Source organism: Balaenoptera borealis, assembly GCF_965194805.1.
Source record: "Balaenoptera borealis genome assembly, chromosome: 14".
NCBI classification, from domain to species: domain Eukaryota; kingdom Metazoa; phylum Chordata; class Mammalia; order Artiodactyla; family Balaenopteridae; genus Balaenoptera; species Balaenoptera borealis.
Genome location: NC_138875.1, coordinates 91,220,118 through 91,237,713, shown reverse-complemented (window position 1 = coordinate 91,237,713; position 17,596 = coordinate 91,220,118). Strand labels below are relative to the sequence as shown.

Here is a 17,596-nt window from a genome sequence, read left to right as displayed (position 1 = left end):
CAGAGTCTGCCCTTCACACCAGGCCCACGGTCCTTCCTTAGCTGCTATCAGAGCCTCGGGGACCTGGGCTTGGGGAGGGGGCTTTCTCAAACCCACCCACGTCCCCAACCTGTCACAGAGTGTCAGGGCCCCCAGGACCACCCTCAGGTTCAGTGTTTGGCTACAAGGACTCAGAACTCAGAACAGCTGTTACATGGGGGCTGTGGTTTATTAGAATGAAAGGATATGACTCCCAGGAAGTCACAGAAATTGCGCCTAATTCTCCCAGCTGCAACGTGTGACAATACGTACAGCGTGTCACCAAGCCGGGAAGCTCAGCCGAGCCTCAGCACCCAGAACTTACGGGGGCTCACGTGCACGTGGCTGACCTCCACGTGGCCGGCCTTGGTCTCCAGCCCCTGCAGCGACCCCCGTAGATCATCCTGTGGCACAGACAACCTGGCCTGGCCCCCGTAAACAATACTCAGGATGTTTGAAGTCACCTCCTGGGAGCTGGCTGAGGGCAGGTCTTTCCCTCGGAGGGTGCAGGGTGTTACGAGCCTGGCCCACACACACCGCCGGTGGCCGTCTGTCCAGGCCGGCCGCTCTCCAGCTGCGCCTGCTGCAAACAGGCCGGAGATGCCAGGCCTTTCCCATCGGCTCTGCTTCCCTGGACCTTCCAGGGGCCTGGGAGGGCAGAAGGCCCCCAGACGAGGCTCGGGGCCGGGAAGCCCTGAGGGCGGGCACGCTCCTGGGATGGGGGCCCTGCAGGTCCTGGGGCTCCCCCCCACCCCCGGGCAGAGGCCTGGCTGGTGCGGGCTCTGCACACCGCAGCGCCCGTCCCGCCTCGCTTCCGGCTTCGCAGAACCCCGGCGTGGACTTCGGGGACGTGTCCGAGCGGCTGGCCCTGCGCCAGAGGCTGAAGTGCCACAGCTTCAAGTGGTACCTGGACAACGTGTACCCAGAGATGAGGACCTACAACGACACGCTCACGTACGGAGAGGTACCGCCTCCGAGCGATGGCTGCACCCTGCACCCCGCACCCGCACCCCGCCTCCCGGCGTCCTGGCCTGTCCCCGGGCGCACGTTCACGGACAGCAGCCAGCAGAGCACACAGGCACACTCACGCGCACGTGGCACACACCAGTGTAAGGGCCTCAGGGACACACACGCGTGCCTGCATACCGAGGTACACAAAGTAGATTCAGAGACACGTGTGTGTATACGTATCTGTGTCGCACACGTGTTTATACATGCCCTCGTGCACATGCATTGATCCGTGCAAACATGCATATGTGTGTAAGTGCACACAGACACAGAAGTGTACATTTGCACACAGTTTTGCTCACAGACACACAAAAAGCTACCTGTACATCTTCACCTGTGTATGCAGACCCCACCCAAGCTGCCTGCCCTGCACGGTACAAATACTTGTTACTGAGACAAAATGACACGTGAACACGTGAGTACATATGCGCAGAGGCCTGCACATGGATGCATTCACACACACAGCCGTGTTTGTGTGCCACGATACCTGCATGTGAGTGCACGACAGAAGGACACACAGACTCCCACCAGTACAGGCACCAGCTGTGGGAAGACCCACCTGTCTGCACCGGCCCCCAAGTGCACGGTCACGCACACCTCTCCTTAAAGCCAGGGGAGGGCACCGCGTTCCTGCCCACTCGTCCTGGTCTGTGCTGGGGGAAGGGCCTCCCCCTACCCCAGGCCTCAGCTCCTCCACGGGGACCCAGGCTCCCCGAGGCGAAGGAACGCATGAACTTAGGTGGGCCGAGCAGAAGTGATACCAGGGGGCGGGGGATAATCTCAGAGGGCCTGTCCGTTCCTGGAGCTCCTGGTCCACCCCCAAGCCAGATTCCCACTCCTCTGGACACAGAGGTTTCCCACGTGACAGGGAGCATCACTGATGCGTCAGTGGTGTGGGCAGGAGACCACTGTCCTCCCAGCCTCTCCCAGGCTGACCTGCCTGCTCCTGACCACGATGAGTCAAACTCACGCGTCACCCGCCCACAGAAGCTGTGACATTAGGAACTCTGCCAGCTGACAAGGTTCAAACCTGTGCTACCTCTTGGGGTGGGAGTGCTGTGTCAGTTAGTTAGTGCTGCCAAACAAACATCCCTAAAACACAGAGGGTTCAGGCGGTAAGCCTCTGTGCTTGCTCACAAGTCTAGGGGTCATCCAGGTAGCCCTGACCTGGGGCAGGCTGAGCTGACCTCGGCCAGGCTGACATCAGGTCTCTGGGGACAGGCTCACCCACACACCTGGGGGGTGGCTGGCTGTCAACAGGGCACTGGGGCGCAGGTGACATGTCTGTCACCCCCAGCAGGCAGCTCGGCTTGTTCTCAGGGTAGAGTCAGGGTTCAAGGCAGAGTGGGAGCTGCGGGTGTCCTGAGGCTCAGAGCTGCACACAGCCGTCTCTGTTGCGTCTATTGGCTGAGCAAGCCTCCAGGCCAGACCAGACTCGGGGGCTGTGGGAGTAGCCCCCCCACCCCCGTTGACGGGAAGAGCTGCAGTCACGCGGCAAAAGGCGTGAATGCGGGGAGGCCGTTCCCAGGAGCCAGCCAGGCCCTCCTCGCTGTTTCCCAAGGCTACCGCTTTTGTGGCGAGTGTCACCCGGGGAGGGTGGCCGGGTCTACACACGCACACGCACACACGCACGGGAGGCACATCTGTCCACGTCTCCCCCAGAGCCAGGCACGGTCATCCCTTCCGAGGAGCCCGGCCAGTCGCTCCGAAGCCAGCCCGCTGGCCAGAGCACTGTCCTCTCCTCCTCCCCCTCCCCCCTTTCCCCTCCTCCCCCTCCCCCTTTCCCCTCCTCTCCCTCCTCCCCCTCCCTCTTCTCCCCTCCCCCTCCCCCTCCTCTTATCCCAGGAGGGCCACCCCTTCCTGACACCGCAGGCCCTGGGCAGGGGACAGGTGGATAAAGCTCCCTCTAGCCGGCCTCTGCCTTTAGGACCCTTGTGATGGGGCCTCTCCTTTGGTTTCTGGTCGTAGGTGAGAAACAGCAAAGCCAGCGGCTACTGCTTGGACCAGGGGGCAGAAGACGATGACCGTGCCATCCTGTACCCCTGCCACGGGATGTCCTCCCAGGTAGGGGTGGCAGTGATGTTCCTGAGGGACACAGCCCGGGACACAGGTGGAGGCGGCCCCCGGGGGGCAGAGGCGGGCCTGCCGGGGCATTCTGATGCCGTGCAGGCTGTAAGCTCAGGCCCTGGGTCAATGGAGAGCAACGGCTTTGCTTTGGGCGACTCACCTGACACCTGTGCCTCAGTTTCCCTATCCATCGATGGGATGATCATGGTACCTATTTCTCAGGGCTGCTGCGTGGACTGAAGTGGAAAATGAGGGTAAATGGTAGCCACAGTGTAGACGTAGCCCAGGAAGTATCACATTAACCGCCAGTTCTCAGCTGAATGCCTACCAAGCGATGCTCCAGCCCAGAATCACCTGGAGGGCTTTAAAAACACCCAGGCGGGTGTCCAGACCCCAGGCAGGTACGTTTCCAGAGCTCCTGGCGGTGCTGGTGTGCTGGACCCCGACGCGGAGTCTGATGTTTCCAATCCCAGGGAATCGCCTTCTGCTTGCAATGACAAGGCTTCTTCTCAGTGGGTGTTACTTAAATTAACCCCCGAAATGACACTCGGCCCCCCTGAAGCTCTCTGAACCTGCCCCCGCTCTGGGACATCCACGGGTGCTGACACATCCACACAGCTGCGCGGGGGCCCATCGCGGGCGCGAGGGGCCAAGCGTGTGACGACGGAGAAGACCGTGCTCCCCTGGCACCCCTGCCGCCTCTTCACAGGACCCCCGCGGGCACATGGCCTGGCCTTTAGAGAGCGAAGCAGAGTCACCCATCGAGGTGCAAACGTGGCCTCCCGGGAGAAGTCCAGTTTGCTGGGCCCTCAGCTGCAGGAGGGGAAGCCTCTGGCCGGCACAGACCTGAGGCGAGAGGCCACGTCTGTGGGGCGTCGCCGGACACGCCCTGCTCCTCTGCGACTCCAGGTGGCTGGGTGGACGGTGGTCATTTCCCAGCGAGCCCTGCTGTGGAGAGACGCAGCGCGGGGCCAGCTTCAGAGGTGTCTGGGGCAGCGAATCACGTGGCTGAGTGAGGGTGGGTGTTCCAAGGACCCCGCGCCACTCCTGGGGGAGCCCCCCGCCCCGCGAGTGGACCCTGGGGCGGCCGGCAGAAGCAGCCTCGCTGCTGGAACCGGGGTGGATGTGGACGCAGGTGGACGGGGAAGCCAGCCCACGGGGCCGCACCCCACGGAGAGGTCGGATGGGCCCATGTGCCCACCAGGCCGGACACGCCCGTGGTGGTGTCTCCTTTGCAAATGACCTCAGTCGGTTTGGTCTCAGTGGAGGCTGCTGAAGTGTTCAGAGAGACGAGCTACATCCCCAAACCCCGATCCCCAGCTGTGTTAGTGTCCTGGGGCCAACTGGGAACCGGTTTAAATGACAGGTGTTTATCCTCTCAGCTCTGGAGACCAGAAATCTGAAATCGCGGCATGGGCAGGGCTGTGATCCCTCCTGAGGCTCTAGGGCCGCCCTTCCTGCCCCCGTGGTCCCACAGTTCTTATCTGGTGGCCGCATCCCTCCAGGCTCTGCCTCCGTCATCGCGTGGCCTGTGCGGGCCTGTGGCTGCGTCTTCACCCTGCCTTCTCCTTGTGTCTCTGTTTTCTCTCCTTATCAGGACGCCAGTCGTGTTGGATTAGGGCCGCCCTAACCCGGTATGACCTCATCTTACCTTGAGCACTAATGCAGTGACCCTATTTCCAAATAAGGTCACATTTACAGGTGCCAGGGGGTTAGGACTTCAACATGACTTTTTGGGGGGAAACAGTTCAGCCTACAACATAAAGAAAGCCAGTCTCGGACCAAAATCTGCACATGTACAGATGGTTAGTAAACAGTCTTCAGGGAGCAGACAGCCCAGTGCATGGACCCCTCACGATGGGGCCCAGCCCCCTGTCCTCTGTCTGCTGCGCTGGCCTGACCAGTGTGAGTGAGAGGGACACGGAGCAGGCGCGTCCACCTCCGGGTGGGCATGGGACCCCTCCTGGGCTGGACTCAACATAGCCTGGGGGTCGTTAGGAGGCCCTTCCTTTAACTTGCCAGGTTTTATTCTGACCATTTTCAAACTTCCAGAAAAGTAGAAAAGTCTTCAGATGACCAACCACACACTCATGGGGTCAACAAACAGCAGCCTGCTGGCCAAAGAAAAGTTTTTACCTTTTTCAAGGTTTATGGAGGGAAAAGAAGGAAAAAAACGTGCAGCAGTAGCCATGAAGCACACATGCTTGTTCCCTGCCCTTCACAGACACCGTTTTCCACCCCTGATCCAGACGCAGTGGTGTTCAGATCGGGCCGTATTTGCATCATTTATTTTTTCTGAGTCATTTTAAAGCAAGTTGCAGGCATCAGGTCCTTTCTCCTCGGAGTGTATCAGAACGCATCTCTAAAAGTATGGCCTCCCCACAAGCCAGCAGTGATGCCTAAAGTCACCGAAGCCCTTCCCAGCCCGGCTCGCTGCCCCGCTCGGCGTCTGAGACAGACCTCCCTGAGCACAGGCCGTGCTGGCTCCCTGACACTGAGGCTCCCGCTTCCCAGCTCCGCCAGGTCCTTACCTGCGAGGCTGAAGCTACAGGTGGCAGGGGCTCCGGCTTGGAGCTTGTGCTGGACGTTTCAGGGGCTGCGGGCCCCATAGTCAAACCTCCGTGCCTTCAGAAAGTTTACAGAGAAGGGACACGAGCATATCTGTGACCACCTGTCCCCAGACAGAGCCGCCTGCAAGGACCACAGTCTTTATTTTGCTCACAGATCTGCAGCAGGACCCGCCGTCTGCACGGCACTGCCCAGGCCACCGGCAGGCTGGTGAGGCCACCTCTGAGCCGCCGTGGGCGGGCCGCTCCGGGGCCTCGGCCCCTCCCCACACGGCCTCCCCCCGCTGCTCGGGCCTCCTCACCTTGGAGCGGTGATGCCGAGGACGGTCGTCCCAGGAGACGTGGGAGATGTCACGCGCGTTTACGCCCAGCCCCCGAGTCGGGCGGCACCACTCCGGCGATGTTCACACGCCGCCCCCAGGAGGACGCGGGAGAGAACGTGGGCCCCACGCTAAGCGGGGGTGTCAGAGTCGCAGGGCCGCGCGAACATGCAGGGGAGGTGCTGTGCCATCAGATTGTGCTGGAAAACACAGCAGAGTGTGTGTGTGCGCGCACCCACTCTTATGGGAGAGAAAAAAGGAGAGGAGAGAAGCACTTGACCGACACCGGCACCTGCTGTGCTCAGCCTGCGCTCCACACGCCCGTGGGTTCCCCACGGTGGCCCTGTCAGGCAGGCACTGTCATCATCTCCCGCTCACAGATGAGGAAACCGAGGCACAGAGAGGTGACATACTTGCCCAAAGCCACACAGCCGGGGAGCGGAGGAATCTAGGGCACTGGTTTCCTCGTGAGCGCACAGGTGTTACTTAGCTGGTGTTTGGCAAATGACGTGACCTGGAACCGTGAACTTGGGGCGGCCTCCGGTTCGAGGGCAGATGGGCGGCCTGGGGCACGTGGGAAGTCCTCCTCGTCTGAGGCCGAGGCTCTGGGCCCCATGGAGGGAGGGGTCCGAGCAGAGCTCCGGGGAAGGAGTCCAAGAGCATCCTGCTGGGGGGATTTGTGGAAGAAAAGGGGGCTGGAGCCGCGGGGCCACCGGAAGGCGTCCCCTGGGGGCTCCCCACACAGGGCCTCCCTGACGCCCTGGGGCCGAGGGGGCTGCTCGGGCCCGGCCCCTCCCCAGCAAGGCTGGCCCAGTGACCGGGCTGGCCCCACCCACCATGCCCCACCTACTCCCTCCAGGGCCGGGGGTGGGGGTGGGGGGCGGCCCCGTGTGAGGCCAGCCCCCGCCCACCCGCCCGCTCCGTGCCTCTCCCCAGCTGGTGCGGTACAGCGCCGAGGGCCTGCTGCAGCTGGGCCCCCTGGGCTCCACCGCCTTCCTGCCCGACTCCAAGTGCCTGGTGGATGATGGCAGGGGCCGCACGCCCGCCCTGAGAAAGTGTGAGGACGTGGCCCGGCCAGCGCAGCGGCTGTGGGACTTCACCCAGGTCAGCGGGCTGCTGGGACCCCGGGCACTGGCCCAGCCTGTGGGGAGCTGAGGGCAGCGGGGGCTGCCGGGCTCGGGGGCTGGACCAGCTGCTCCCACGTGACCCCCTCACGGATGTCAGGGGACCTGCCTGCAGCCACAGCCAGGGAAGGGCCGGCTGCTCACAGCCCCGTGGCGGCCTCTTCTGGCCTCCTGGGGAGGGGCTTTAGGCAGAGGGATGGGGTCTGACTGCCCCAGAAGCCCCGCCCCAGCTGCTGGCCAAGTGGGACCAGACTGGACTCCCCAGAGATTTCTTGAAATCGACCCAAACCCTCCCACGCAGGAGACCCTGGGACAGATGTGTGCACGTCCTGTCTGGGGGCTCCTGGTCACAGGAGAGGCTGCAGGGGTTAGCTGTCACTGCCTCAGTGGAGCCAACGAGATCAGCGGTCCCCAGGAGGCCGTGTGTGCGGCCAGGACGCTGAGGGCCAGAGTGCCTGGGAAGGACCTGTCTGGGGAAGGATAGAGAACATACAGGACACGAGCCTGGGGGTCCTTGGGTTTGGGCCAGGGCCCTTGATGTTTGGGGGACCAGAGGGCCTGCAGAGGTGACCGACGGGCAAATCAGACGTGCCAGGGGTCAGGGAGGCATTCTGGGGGAAACACCCGTCTCAGGGGCCCTGGCGTCCATTGTCTTGATCACTCCTGGGACTCCAGGAGAAGGGAGATGGCTGATGGGGGCGGGGGTGGGAGGACAGAGGGATTGGGGGACAGAAGGTCACTGAGGACAGAGACGGGGGAACAGAGGGTCAGGAGGGACTGAGGGATGGGGGACAGAGGGACCGGGAGAGTCAGGACCCCCGAGTCTCAGGTGGCCATGCAGTGACCCGCTTGGCCTTGGTATCACCCCCACTCCTTGGAAGCTCTTGGGATGGGACCCCCGGGCTGACTGGGTCTCCCTCCCATGCAGGGCGGTCCCATCGTGAGCAGAGACACGGGCCGGTGCCTGGAGGTGGAGATGTCCAAGGACGCCAACTTCGGTCTCCGGCTGGTGGTGCAGAGGTGCTCAGGGCAGAAGTGGACCATCAGAAACTGGATCCAGCCAGGGCGGCACTGACCCCCAGGCTCACCCTGTGCCCCCGCCCCAGCGCAGACCCCGAGGACCTGGGGCAGGCGTGGGGCCCCTCCCACTCAGCCCACCACTGGAACCCAGAGGGCCCTGGCCGTGCCCGCACCACCTCGGGGGGGGGGGGCGACCTGTCCTCAGCTGCCGGCGGGTCCTGGGGACATGGGGACATGGGGACTTCCCCCCCTCCAGGAGTGCGGACCCCCCGCAGCTGGCGGCTCTGCCTGAGCGCATCAGCTGACCGCCAACTCCAGATCCGAATCACGTGCCTTTTCTACGGTATTCCTGTCGAGCCGCCAGTGGCCACCTCCTTGCATGTGCTGAAGCTCCCGTCCATCCCCCAGGCAGCAATAGCCCCCTGTGAACTCCGAGCTCCTGACCTCTCCGCCCCTTGGCGGGGCTGCCCCGGTGACCACCTCCATCTAAACCGAGCGGAGCAAGGCTCTCCCTGGCTGGTGAGGGGGGATGGGGACAGCAGCTGCAGTGGCCTCAAAGACAAACCCCCGGCAGCGCTCGTGCGAGGAGACTGATGTGACTGCTTCAGTCCAGTAAAGAGTGATTAAACCATACAGACCTGATGTCTCGTCCACAGGAGCCAGAGCTGGTCGGCCGTCCAGGGAGGGACCCTGTTCTAGCAGCTCACCCGGGGCCAGGCACCTCTTGTGTTGCTCTAAGGCAGGGGTCAGCAAACAATGACCCGCGGCCCCTCGCCTATTTTTATAAATAAAGTTTTATTGGCACACGGCCACACCCCTCGGTTTATGTACTGTCCACAGCGGCTTTCACACTCCAGGGCTGGAGCTGAGAAGCAGCACACCCCCACCAGGGCTGTCCCAGGGCCTCCAGGATGTCCTCTCATGATTGCACTTAAAATTGCAGGACAAAAAGTTCTGCCTGTCGCTTTCCCCCATCAGGTCCAGTGCCAGGCTAGCTTCTTCCCAATCCTAGCTGCTTCCTCCTGCCTCCTGCCCGATGGTGGAAGGCCTCAGCTGTGCAACGGTGAGGGGCCCCAGGGCTTGGCTCACCCAGCCATGGAAATGAAGAGTAGATGGGATGCCAAGCTCCTGAAAGCCAACCCACCTAGCTCCCCCACCCATGCACAGGGTCTCCTGGCCCCTTTGGTGGTCTCCCAGGGACAGAAATTGTGGGCACCATCAGTAACTTCCAAGTTTCTCCCCATTCGTATAGAGTAACCTGGAAAGCAGGCGGGCAGGGTTTCCAGACAGCAGGGCTTCAAGCTGGGGGGCTTGAAGATCCTACCTGTTCTCACTTTGCTGTGGCCAGGCAGCCGTCCTTCCAGAAGACGGAGAGCCAGTCCATCCCCCACACCTCCCGGGCTCCCCCCTCTTGCTCCCTGCCTCTCAGTCATTAATCCCATAGTGCCTCTTTCTGGGAGAGGAAAAGTCACTTCTGGTAGTGCCAGGGATCTTATATCTCGTGGGGGAATTTTCCCCAAAGAAGAGATGAAAATTTTCCTGGAAGATATGAAAGAAGCAGAAGAAGTGTTACTGAACCAAACTTGGGTCCGGTCGCCTGCACACAGTAAAGCTGATCTACTGATGCGAGTTTGTGGTGAAGGGAAGGGCAGCGTTTATTGCAGGGAGCAAGCAAGGAGTCCAGGTAGTTAGTGCTCAAAAGACCCGCACTCCCTGAGGGCTTTCAGGGAAAGGAAAAGACAGGGTGAGGGAGGGAGGTTTCCAGGTGCATGATCACCTTGTGGACATTCTTCTGATTGGTTGGTAGTGAGGTAATCGGGAGTCAACATCATCAACTTTCTGGTTCCAGCCGGTCTGGGGTCTACGTGCTTGTGGTCAGCATAGAGTTAACTTCCTCCACTTGGTGGGGGTCTCAGTATCTGCAAAACAGCTCAAGGACACGGCTCAGCAAAGTATCTACAGCCCTTGAGGAGGAACTAAAGGTCCTTGACTTTGTTTAATGGCTAAACTATTATAGTCAAGCCTTGCTTGACTGTTTTCCTTTCTTTTTGCATTGTCTCATTTCTCTGATTAAATTTATTTTTTGAAACTTGAGGAAGGCCTAAGAGGCTAAAGTTTTTCTGCAGACAAGAGGCAGGCAGAGGACATGGCGGGGGCAGGGGGTCAGTCCCAAGAAGGCCCCACAGGGTCCTGCTCAGTTACAGAAGCGAACTCTGGGTCTCTGGGGAGAGTGAGGGCCCTGGCCTTCCCTCAGAGTCTGAGGGGGCGTGTGGGTGATGCATCCATGGCCCCCTTGCCCTGGGGTGAAGCAATGAATCTACACTTCACTGTCCTCCATCCCAAGCCCAGTGGCATGTGCCCCTCCCCCAGTGCCCTGCCAACCGGGCACCCTCCTCCGCTTCTCCTTCCTTGGGGATCCTGACCCCATTCCTCCAATGCCTTGCTTCCTGCTGCTGGGAGAGCTCTGAAGTGTCCCAATTTCTCTATTCTCAGCAGAGGATTCTATCAGCTCTAACCCAAATCCCCCAAACCCTCTCTCTATTCCAGATTTTCCCCCAAATTTAAGACGATGATGGAGGCAAAAAAACTGGCAATGAGTGAAGCCTTAAAAGCCAGTCTCGGGGCTTCCCTGGTGGCGCAGTGGTTAAGAATCCGCCTGCCAATGCAGGGGACACGGGTTCGAGCCCTGGTCTGGGAAGATCCCACACACCACAGAGCAACTAAGCCCGTGCGCCACAACTACTGAGCCTGCACTCTAGAGCCCGCGAGCCACAACTACTGAGCCCGCGTGCCACAACTACTGAAGCCTGCGCGCCTAGAGCCGGTGCTCTGCAACAAGAGAAGCCACGACAATAAGAAGCCCGTGCACCGTAATGAAGAGTAGCCCCCGCTCGCCGCAACTAGAGAAAGCCTGCACACAGCAACGAAGACCCAACACAGCCAAAAATAAATAAATAAACTTACTAAAAAAAAAAAAAAAAAAGAAAGCCAGTCTCTAGCCAAGGACTGGTCTGCAGAAATCCAGAAGTTTCTTAAGTGAAATTACGACACATAGTGGCCATTAGCATGCAAAGTGCATTGCCTGTGGTTTAAAATAGAAAATATCACAGGCTCGAACTTCTAAACCTCACTTGTGTTACAATTCATTAGGCAAATTGACACTCCCATCAAAGTCGGCTGGTTTGTAGCCCGCACAGGATCCCATGAAAGCCTGACACCTGGAAAATTGCTTCTCAATGTCTTGACAAACCTCTCATCCCCTTGGGAGGTGGCGAGTTCCCGTGTTTTGAAACCCTGCTCGTTCTGCCAGGGTCCTGCCTGGCACCAGGACACGTGAGGACAAAGGTGTTGACCAGGCAGGGGTGCTGAGCTGGGTCCACGGGCAGCGGGACTAAGTCAGTCAGCCCATGACGGCCCAGAACCGTCCACGGTCTCCTAGCGGGAGGCAGCTGTCTATCGGATCCGAGTGGCTTCATCCTAACACATGGCCCTGGAGCACTCATGTCTATTCCCTGCAGTCCTTACCTGCCTCATGAGCAGCTGTATCCCTCGTGAGGATTGCCCTCTTCTAGAAGAACCGCCCGAGAATCCTGGAGGTAACTCCATGCAAAGAGTCCCCACCCAAACGTCAGCTGGAAAGAGAGTTGAAGACGGACCACGGTTTCCATGCTGCTGTTTGGGGGGCAGCCCCTTGGTGGTGCCACTGGGAGCGGTCCCTGCAGTTTTGTGGCCGACACTTGGCCACGGCTGGTGGGACGTCCCTGCTGGTCGAGACCCCTGCCTGCACCCCAGGCGTGCCTCTGTCTGGGGCCAACTTCACAGAGCTTTCTAATTCATGGTGACATGCACATTCATTGGCCCCCGCCTCTGTAATCCTGGGTTCAGAATAACCACTAACGCCATCCACGGACGGTACTGAAGCCATCCCGGCCCCCTAAACCGTTTGGCCTTCCTGTTCATACTTCCCTTACCTTAGGGACAATGTTTCTTCTTTGTCTTGTTTTCCAACCACTGGCCCATGGCTGAGGCCACCCCGATTGTACCAGCCTGCATCCCATCTGTCAGACAAAGGGAATTTGATACCAGGGATTGATCACACAAGTTACGGAAGGGCTGAGACATCCCAGGGACTCATCTTCCATCGGCTGAAGGGCCCCCGGAGGGGGTGGTGCAACTAGAGCCAGGAGCCACAGCCGGAAGGAGGGATGGACGAGACACGGCACTTCCAGAAAGAGCCCTAAAACCAGAGATGCGGAGGGAAACGCCCTGGTTTCTCTGCACCCTCCAATTTTCCAACATATCCTCTTGGCTGACTCTACCTGGAGCTGAAGGACAAGAACGGTGGGACACAGAACTCTCTGCTTTGCCGGGCGGGGCCACAGAGGCGGGAGGCGGCTCTGAGCGCAGGCCCGGAGGCGGCGGCCACAGCTCAGCTCAGCTGGACCGGACTCCCGACTCGGACAGGTTGAGGCCGGGCCAGAGGGTCGCCCTGCAGAGGGGCCCAGGACGCCCTCCCCTCGCGGGGCCCGGGCTGCGAGGCACCATGATGAAATCAGGCTCGCTCTGTCACCCGCAGCAGCACCTGAAGCTGGGCCGCTCCAGCTGGCAAGAGCCAGCTTTGAAAGTTTCAGGAATTTTGTGCACCAGTCGTGAACCAGAGCTATTACTAAAAATCAACTGCATGAACTTACAATTCAATCAATTGTATTAAAAGCAAAGGTAATAAATACTCAAAACTCACCACTTCCTGGTGATTTACTCTATTTGAGATTATTTGCGTTTATGTATCCGTGTGGTGAGGACGGTGGCGAGCTCCTGTTCTCAACTCCACGCTCCCAGAGGTCAGGCTGCTAGCTGGAAATCACCCCTGGCGGGAATATTTGTAGATGGAAATGGGCCAGGCTGGGCATCACAGAGCCAGTGGTTAGGGTCTGACCAGCACACCGCGGCTGTGTTCTCCCCCGGGACCCCGACGAGGAGTCTTCTCGGTCTCGTGACCAGGACTAGGATAGACACACGGAACAAAGGGGATCTCCTGCCCAGCGATTTCCTACCCCCGCCTGCTTGGGAAAAGAGCTGGCAACCATTTTCGAGAAGGAGGAGGAGAAGGAAGGAGGGGAGAGAGGGAGGGAGAAATATGTTCAAAATGCCAGGTTTTAATCCCACTTAATTCTTGAAATAACCCCAAGTAGCGCTGAGAACTTCTGTGCCCATTTTGCGGATGGGGCAACGGAGGCCCGGGGAGTGAAGTGACCTGGCACAAACACACGCTTTGCCCAAGGCAGGCCCGGGGGGCCACTTAGATCTGCTCAACCCCAAGCCTCTGCTCTTCCACTCTACCCGGCTGCCTAGTGTTTTTTTTTCCTTTTTAAACAACAGTCGTGTTTTAAATGGCAAAGATACAAGCAACTAGAATTTAATAAAACTTAATAACAGGCCCGCTTCTTTCATTAATTCAATTATAAATTGGCTCTGTAGCAAATTCAGAAAAATCCATGTCGTTTGTTTAAAACGGTTCATTTGTAACCCAACCTAATAAACGGGTTTCTGGGAAAGCCCATTAATAAGCAGGTGCTTCTGATGGAAAATAGTCAACGTGCAGGGTTGGTTTTTTTGTTTTTTGTTTTTTCCTTTCCTCTGCTCTTGAGAGAGATAATGTATATCAGAATTTAATTTTGTCTAATAAAAATGTTCATCACTCCAATGCATCTTCATCTATAGCTCAGATTGTCTGAGTGAGTGACCCTGGGGGAAGCAGACTGCAGTGAGAGTGGGTCCAGGGAGTGGGGTCCCCAGGAGAGAGGCAGCCCCCAACACCTGGGAGCAGGTGGGAGAGGCAGCCCCCAGGGGCTCCTAGGCCGGGATGTAGGCCTGGCAGGGGCTGGCCAGGGACCCAGCAGACACAAGGGATGGAGAGTCTTCTGAGAATCCAAGAGGAGCATCTTGTCTCTGTTCATGAGCAAAATTTAGCTAAGAAGGAAGCAAAGGCAACAAATAAACAGAGGGGCAGCTCCGGGGTCTGTGGGACCTTTGGGAAGCAGCCCTGTGTCCTAGGAAGGGATACCAGGAGCAGCTTCTACTTGCTGTGTGGTTTTGGTCAATTTCTTTCCCTGTCTGAACCTGAAAAGGAGAAGTAATTCCTGCTCCAAAGTTTGCTCTGAGGATTAGGAAAAAACATATAACAGATCTTATCCATGGTGGTTTTGATTTTTTTTATTTGCTTCTTTTTCTTATCTGTATTTTTGAAATTTTCTGCCAAGAAACGTGTCGGCTGTGAGCCATAATTTACTCTTTCATGCATTAGTTTATTCAACACCTGCCACATGCTGTGCGATGTCCCTGGTGCGGACGACCCGCCCTGCCGTGAACCTGGGCCTCACCTTCACAGAGCAGGTCAGACAATGATAAGCAATAGGCAAAATGCGTGTTGGATGGTGGTAAGTGCTGAGGAGAAAAATAAAGCACCACAGAAGAGGGAGAGGCTGGTGTGTAATCCTTAAAGAGACATCAGGGGAAACCCCACAGAGAAGGTGCCGCTTGAGCAAAGACCAGAGAGGACAGCCTGTGCAAATGCCCTGGGGCAGCAGCAACCAGAGGGCAAGTGCCCTGGGCTGGGGCAGGTGAGGGGAGAGGAGTGGAGATGGTCAGAGCAAGGCAGTGTGCAGGTCTTGCAGACCCTCGGGGAGTGCCTCCAGCTGGGATGTGAGACCATTGGAGGTTGGGCGGGGCAGCGTCACTGTCTGTGGCGGCAGAGACCATGAGGATTGGACGAGGGGGTGAGAGAGAAGAAGGGGGCTCGCCCGATTCAGGTATCTGGGCTCAGCATGGGTGGAGTTGCCATCAACCAAGACAGGGGTCTGGGGAAGGTGAAGGTGGGGGAAGGACACAGGTGCATGGGGGCCGGTGCCCCTCGGACAGCTCACCGAGGGCACCGATGGAGTCTGAGGTTGGGGGGGAGGTCCGGGCTGGGATCGGGGATGCTTCAAGACATCAGACTAGGTGAGATCACCCAGGAGTGAGTGTGGCCAGGGAGGAGAAGCCAGGAAGGGCTCCAGTGTGTAGAGGCCTCGGAGACAAGGAGGCCCTGGGGAAGGAGAACCAGTTTGCTGGGGCCGCCAGACAAAGTGCCACGAAATGGGCACCTTCAGCAACAGACACGTATGTCTCCCAGCTCTGCAGCCAGAAGTCCAAGATCAAGGTGCCGGCAGGGCTGGCTCCTCCTGAGGCCGTGCAAGGGGGTCTATCCCTGCCCCTCCCCCAGGTCCTGGTGGTCCACTGGCAACACTCCTTGGCTTCTAGAAGCATCACCCCATCTCCACCTCTGCTGCACGTGATGTTCTCCCTGTGTGCGTGTCTGTGTCCAAATTTCCCCTTTTATAAGGACATCAGTCCTGTTGGATCAGAACCCACACCCTAAGGGTCTCATTTTAACTTAATCACCTTGGTAAAGACTTCATCTCCAGATAAGGTCACAGCCTGAGGTCCTGGGGGTTAGGGCTTCATGTTTTTTGGGGGGACACAATTCAGCCCACAGCAGGGCAGCTCAGATACTGAGGCCAATGAAGAAAGCACATCACGGGGGAGAGACAGAGCTTGTGTGCGCATAGATGGCATGAGAGGAAAACTGAAATGACCGCCAGGCAATAAAAGAGCTCTATAAAACACCGCCCATCACCGTTTGGAGAAAAGCACAGCACACAGAGCTCCTGGCATGAGTACAGCCAAAGACAGTCATTATTATTAATAGCCCTCGTGCAGCCCCGAGGGAGGGCCTGGCGTGGAAGAAGAAATGGGATGAGGGGGCCCCCAGCACCTACCTCGTCCTGGGGCCCCTGGGGTCCCTGGTCCAACCACAGGCACAGAGGGGCCATCGCTGTGCTCTCAGCCTCCCGGGTGTTCTCTCGGGGATAGACCTCACCCCCAGGCACACTCACTAAGGGTCAGCGCGGTGCCACCTGGCATCGCCACAGTGCCCCCCTCCCCGCTCAGAAGGACCCCAGCTGCATTTAATACTTACCTGAGGTCCCTAATCATATTTGAACGAGGAGCTGGGCAAATCGTGTGGTCGGTCCAGCCACACGTCTGCCGCCCCCCCAGAGCCTGTCCTGAGACCCCCTTTCAATGGTGGCTGGAGGGGAATACCTCTTGCCTGGGCCATTCATTCATTTATTCACTCACTCACTTATTCAACGAGGGTGTTCTGAGCACACTGGCTGGGAGTGGGGAGCCTTGGGGAGTGAACGCCGGGGAAGCAAAGGTGCCAGGAGCCCCCAGCCCCGTGGCAGGGCCCCCATAGTCGGGGAGAGGGTCCCAGCCCTGAATTACGAGCCCTCTCTCAACAAAGGTGTACAAAGAGCTTTATTCATGACGAGAGCCTGGAGCTCGCTTGCGATGCGGGCTGAGGTTTCATGAGCCTGCAGCCCCGAGCACGGCTGGTGGCCGGCTGGCAGGCACTGAGTAGCCCCTACTGCGTACTGGCCCTGGGGGAAGCCCCGCTGCTCGGTGGATCCCTGCCATTTTAAGCCCAAAGAGCTGCTATTTTCTGGAGTCACCAAAGCTCTGCAGAAGGAAATAAAAGAATCCCCATCAGAGCGGCTTTAGCGTGTGGCTCCCGGCTGATCCACGGTCCCCACCTACCGGGCGACCAGGACGCTGCCCGCCATCCCCCTCACAGCATCCGGAAGCCGTGCCGTTTGCCTGGGAGGGGACCCTGGAGCATCCCTGAGGCTTGGGAAAGGGGACATCCTCCCCTTCCTGGACCCAGACCGTCACACCCCTTTCGCTTCAAAATGCTGCTGCTTCGGGCCGCGGCGCGCGGTGGATCTCCCAGCAGCGTCGCGTGAAGGAAGATGAATGTCGGCACAGCGGGAGCAGGAGGAAAATCGATCAACCGTCTTTGAAAAACGTCTTCTGCGTCTGGTGGCAGAGGGTTACAAACGAGGACATCAACTGCCCCGGCCCACGGAACATCTCAGGCACAGGGTCCCAACCCTGCCTCTCTCGGGCAGGTAGGGCAGCCAGAGACGCGGTTTGTCCTGGGGCTCCGAGTAGACGGCAGAGAAAAGACCCCCAGAGCCCAAGAAATCTCCTTCAACAGCTTTGAGAAAGCACGGGGGCCTCCTGCAGAGAAAGGGGTTACTCAGGGCCACACACAGGCTCAGGGACCGGGGTCTCCTGGCACCCTGTGCAGCTGGGACCCCCAAAGACGCAAGAGAGGTTCCTGGACAGTAGGGAATGGTGCTGCCTTGGGCACGGGGCAGTGGAGCCCGCGAGAACCCTGCCAGCCCCGAGGCCTGGAGGAGAGCCTAAAACGGCACCACAGCGCTGCCTGCCAACCACCGTCACGCCCAGGGGAGCCGGGGGCGTCCGGAGGCACATCCCAGGTGGCCCCCACCGGGACCCCACCCGCCAGGCTGCCCAGGACACAGATTCACTCCTTTAGCGATAACTCCCGTCTCAGAGATGCGTGAGG

General features: G+C 59.1%; 1 protein-coding gene and 1 long non-coding RNA gene across 2 annotated transcripts in view; both read left to right on the top strand.

Annotated features, from left to right (window-relative positions):
* The window catches only part of GALNT9 (polypeptide N-acetylgalactosaminyltransferase 9), a 100,658-nt gene extending 86,830 nt beyond the window's left edge, over positions 1-13,828 (top strand). The window contains exons 8-11 of the mRNA XM_082354159.1: positions 845-982; positions 2,995-3,090; positions 6,917-7,084; positions 8,033-13,828. Coding sequence (XP_082210285.1) covers positions 845-982; positions 2,995-3,090; positions 6,917-7,084; positions 8,033-8,179 — 549 coding nt within the window. The 3' untranslated portion in view covers positions 8,180-13,828. The remainder of the gene's footprint in view (positions 1-844; positions 983-2,994; positions 3,091-6,916; positions 7,085-8,032) is intronic.
* Positions 1-17,596, top strand: part of LOC309610422 — a 487,797-nt gene that overhangs the window by 180,542 nt on the left and 289,659 nt on the right. The window lies entirely within an intron of this gene.